Genomic DNA, 4,905 nt, shown 5'->3' on the forward strand with positions numbered 1-4,905 from the left:
ATACACCATCGAATATCAAAAAAGAGGACTACCCCATATCCATCTTCTTGTCATCCTCTCACCGGAAGTCCGACCTGTATCCGAATCCGACATAGACTCCCTGGTCTCAGCCGAGCTTCCTGACGCGGGCAGCCATCCATTGCTCTGGGAGACAATCACCAAGACCATGTATCATGGCCCGTGTGGGAACTCCAACCCACGCTCTCCTTGCATGCAGGACGGGAAGTGCAAGAGGGGGTACCCAAGGTGTTTCAATGAAGAGAGTGTTCATGGTGAAGACAGCTATCCAGTGTATTGCCGACGCGACAACGGCAGGGTGTACACAAACAACGGTTTCACCTTTGATAATCAGTGGATAGTTCCGTATAACCCCTATCTCTCTGGTCGCTACAACACCCACCTGAATGTTGAAGTTGCAAGCGACACAAGCTCGGTGAAATACATTTTCAAATATGTGTACAAAGGCCATGATCGTGCAGCTTTTGTGCTTCAACCAGAGGGATATGACTCGAGAGACGAGATAGCTGAGTATCTTGACGGAAGGTACATTTCACCCTCAGAGGCGTGCTTGGGATGGACCGGGCGGTACTGGCAAGACATTTGTGGAACGCCTCTGTCTTGCACAAGTCCGTTCTTCTGGTCATGTTGCTTTAGCGGTTGCCTCATTGGGGGTGGCATCTCTACTCTTGCCCAATGGCAGGACCGCTCATTCACGGTTCAAGATCCCCATTGAGATCAGTGACACAATGACGTGCAATGTCCCAGCTCCGTCAGCTCTGGCTGAACTCGTCCGTCGTACACAGCTCATTGTATGGGATGAAGCTGTCATGCAGCACCGACACTGCATTACAGCTGTGGACCGAATGCTTCGTGATGTCAGAGGTAAGGAGACAGAGCTCTTTGGTGGTGTGACTATGCTTTTTGCAGGTTAGTGAGGCAAGCACATCTGAGTCTGGCTGACATGCAGGTGATCTACGGCAATGTCTCCCAGTGGTGGAGCATGGTACTCGGTCCGAGACGATTGCAGCAACTCTCACTCAAGCTGCATTCTGGCCGTCGGTTGGGCAGCTGCAGCTGCGGACCAACATGCGGCTTCAGGCCGGCCCTGCAGCTACCGTAATAGCAGGATTTGCCTCATGGCTGTTGGAGGTGGGGGAGGGGTGAGTCAACCAGCCGGACGGGACAATTGTCTTGCCACAAGAGGCCTGCCTCCCACCAGAGTCGTCTCGCAAGGAACTGGTGGACCATGTGTTTTCAGGGATTGCCTCGTTGGATCTCAATGACGGCCAAGCTTGTATGAGCTATTTCTCCGACCGGATCCTTCTGGCTCCTCACAACAGCTCCGTGGACCAGCTCAATACATTGGCTATGGATATCACGCCCGGAGCAATACACCCATTGATGTCAGCCGATGTTGCACTCCTTCAAGACGAATCTCCTGCTGAATTGCCACTTGAGTGGCTGAACGGCCTCACACCTCAGGGCTTCCCACCCCACCGGTTGAACCTTAAAATTGGCTGCCCAGCCATCCTTCTTCGGAATCTGGATCTCACCCAGGGGCTGTGCAATGGTACCAGACTTATCATCACCAGTGTCAGCCAGAGGGTGCTGGGCTGCAGGATAATCACAGGCTCTTATCACGGTCAGCATTTCTTGCTTCCCCGGATCCGGCTTACAACCACACCTTCTTCAGAGTTCCCGTTTTCCATACGCCGAGTACAGTTCCCCATCTGGCTTGCATTTGCAATGTCCATCAACAAAGCTCAAGGTCAATCCCTCAATCATGCTGGACTTGATCTCACACAGCCCGTCTTCTCACACGGCCAGCTTTATGTGGGGCTCTCCCGCGCAACACGTCCGGATTCGGTAAAGGTGTTACTCCCTGAGGGACACCATGGTGTCAGCCCCAATGTTGTCTACAAAGAGGTCTTTGGGTCAAGTCTCACCGGGTCCTACTGAGGTTGTCCGTCAGGGGCACATGATGAAGTGTCTCAGCATCCATCCCTCTTGATATTGAGAAAGCCGGATGGGGTAAGTACGGTGTTCAAAGGGGAAGACATGTCTCCGTCTTTGATTTGACAAATCACATAAAGACAGGCTCCAATGTGAGTTTTTTCCACCCACATTGTTTCCTTACTTGACTACTATCCAGTGAACTCGTATCATGGTCACCGCCACTCCCAACTCCTCCTGCTATGTCTATGCGGCGCTCCTCATCACCGATGACACCGTAGCCGCTAGTGACAAGCCTCGCCAGCACCTGTTCTCGTCAGTGCTGAGCTTCCCCACCAGCATCCATGATGTCATGGTACACACCCACGCCTTCACCAACACTCCGCCTGTCGTTGATGAGGTGGTGGCGTTCTGGGGCTCGATGGCCCATAGCGGATCAAAGGATCAGCCCATGCAGATCTTTGCGACCTCAATTGAGACGTTTCCATGGGCCAACCTGGATGGTGAGTGTATGTGGCGTGAGATCCGGTCTGACAATACAGATTCTTCCTTTATGACTAAGGTGCCTTCGGGCCGCCCTGTCATGGTGATCTCGACTGGTGTTGTTGAGACCGACTGTGTGAACCGCATCTTCATTTTGGGAGGTAGCATCTATGGCGTGGTCTTGTCCGCTTGATCGATCCTCAATCCGGTTTGGTGCTCATGGTTTCAGAATGGTCAGCAGAATGTGTTCCGCTTCAAGGTCTGGATCCCTAACACCCCACGTTGGGCACGTCTTCCTCTTCCAACTTCCGGACAGACAGTCATGGTCCGTGGAGAGATTTACGGCCGTGATGAGACCGGTATCTTGACGGTCATGCTGCACAACATCCAGCTCCAAGCCCGTGCTGCTCCCAGATCTTCGACACCGGCAACCCCTGGGACACCTTCTCCCAAGTGTGCTCGCCGTTCCACTCGCCGGTCCAATGTGCAGCTGTTGGAAGAAGAAGGTGTAGCGGAAGCAGGCCCATCTGGAACTACTGGGGCTGGAGCAGGCACCTTGGTTGGTGCTATGAACGCGTCGGGCACCGACACCACTTGATTGGTGTGAAAAGGGTGATTCCGTAGACTTGTGAGATGCAGAGGCTCATTGTGTTGCATACTCTGATCTGACTTATCACTAACTATTACCTACTCACTCTCCTCATCTTTGGCACGCTCAAAGATTTCTCCCGGTTCCAAGTCTGGTGGCAAGTGCTTGTCATAATACTCACTCATCTCCGCACAAGTGAAGGTGGTGACCACCAACCTCTTTCCTTTGTCATCTTTGTTGAGCGGACGTACATAGTGGGCGAGATGTGACGCCTGGAAGAACAAAACTGTACCTGAGGTGTCAGCCTTGTAGACGGGGAGGGTAGTCAACATACCAACTGACAGCTCAAACTCCATGTTCAATTGAGGTATCACAAGCCATCCTTGACGCTCAGTACTGTCCCACCCACCTTCACCAAACACAGACACCACCGAATATGTTGAGTCATCATCATTACGATCAAAATGCCAACCTTCGCTCTGTCCCTCATTGACAGCCAAAGCAGCTCCAAGTTTACCAAGGCGCATGGTCGAATGATCATCTGTCGGAACATGATCCATGGTGTTTGCAAGGTAAGGAGAAGCAAAAGATGCTCTGAGGAGTGAGCAAGTACTGGGTAAACAGAGCACACTCACAATCCCATCCGCTTCTGGGTGTTCAGATCATGAACTCTAAGCAGCTTGGAAGGTGCCCCTTTTGTAACTTTACCAAACACCTTCATGAAAGCTTGCAGTTCAGCGTGCCGACCATCTACCGAGAGGAATGGAATGTCATGTTGTGTTGACGGTAGCCATATCCCAGGATGAAAAGGGTCATCCTCAGCTTTGGATCGACCACTGGGACGGCAAGCCGGTTTGATGCCCGACTTTGAGTCAGCTCCATCTGTACTATTATTGATAAACTCACGTCTTTAACCACTTTCCAAGCTTCCAACACTTGCCTATTATCACCTTCTGTGTTGGCACGGAAAGCAATGACCCAGAACTCTGGACGGGTTTTCCCGGCATCTGGAAGGGTGCATGGGATAGCCACCGGGAACTATGGTCAGCACTGGAAGTAATTGGAAACAGGGACAACTCACATCTTTGGTTTCAACAAGTGTGGGAGGAGGGAGGTCAAACCTTGCCAAAACCTCTTTCACTTTCTTTTCAATCCGGCAAGGTTTTTTCTTCTTATTCACAGGCCGAGGATTATGAGGAACCGCTCTCTTATCATAGTAGTGGGCCAGCTCTTTTGGGGCAGAAGATACAATGATGCCTGACCCATAAGCACGGGTGTTTACTAGAAAGGTAGAGACTCACGAGGTTTCCTGGCCAGCCACTCCCTCTGCCTACGCTTCATACGGCCTGGTTGACCGGCATGATGATGTGTGTATAATGAGATTAGCAGGCAGACGGAATGAGTAGTGACATGAATGCATGAAATGAGCATCTAATTAAAAGTAATCCGCAGCCTTTTCCCCTATCTACATCTAAGATATTGATGGTGTGAGTGCAACGAACGAGACGACAGGGGGAACGAGGCGACAGAGGGAACGAGAGGACAGGGGGAACGAGAGGACAGGGGGAACGAGGCTAAAATTTTGGCAGTGTTTCCCCCTATTTGACACAATAGGGGAACGAGACGGACGATAGGGGGAACAAGACAGACGATAGGGGGAACGAGAACGAGACGACAGGGGGAACGAGACTAGGAAAATTTTGGGCAGCGTTTCCCCCTATTCAAGCAAGACATATGATAGGGGAACGAGACGACAGGGGGGGGGGGGGGGGGGGGGGGGGGAAAAGGCTTGGGAAATTTTTGGGGGATTTCCCCTTTTCCCTTACCGCGGGGAAACCAAAAGAAAGGGGGGCCAAAAACAAAGGAGGGGGGGGACCCCC

At 51.9% G+C, this 4,905-nt stretch overlaps 1 protein-coding gene across 1 annotated transcript; it reads right to left on the bottom strand.

Moving 5' to 3' along the window:
* Positions 1 to 2,775: 2,775 nt before the first annotated feature.
* TREMEDRAFT_59932 (uncharacterized protein) lies at positions 2,776 to 4,366 on the bottom strand (the record flags this gene model as incomplete). Its single annotated transcript, XM_007002589.1, has 9 exons — positions 2,776 to 3,101; positions 3,132 to 3,176; positions 3,207 to 3,317; positions 3,360 to 3,407; positions 3,435 to 3,619; positions 3,661 to 3,890; positions 3,932 to 4,063; positions 4,107 to 4,282; positions 4,327 to 4,366. 9 exons carry the CDS (start codon positions 4,364 to 4,366, stop codon positions 2,776 to 2,778), a joined length of 1,293 nt encoding a protein of 430 aa, XP_007002651.1.
* Positions 4,367 to 4,905: the final 539 nt, after the last annotated feature.

The sequence above is a fragment of the Tremella mesenterica genome (assembly GCF_000271645.1).
Source record: "Tremella mesenterica DSM 1558 unplaced genomic scaffold TREMEscaffold_2, whole genome shotgun sequence".
NCBI classification, from domain to species: Eukaryota; Fungi; Basidiomycota; class Tremellomycetes; order Tremellales; family Tremellaceae; genus Tremella; species Tremella mesenterica.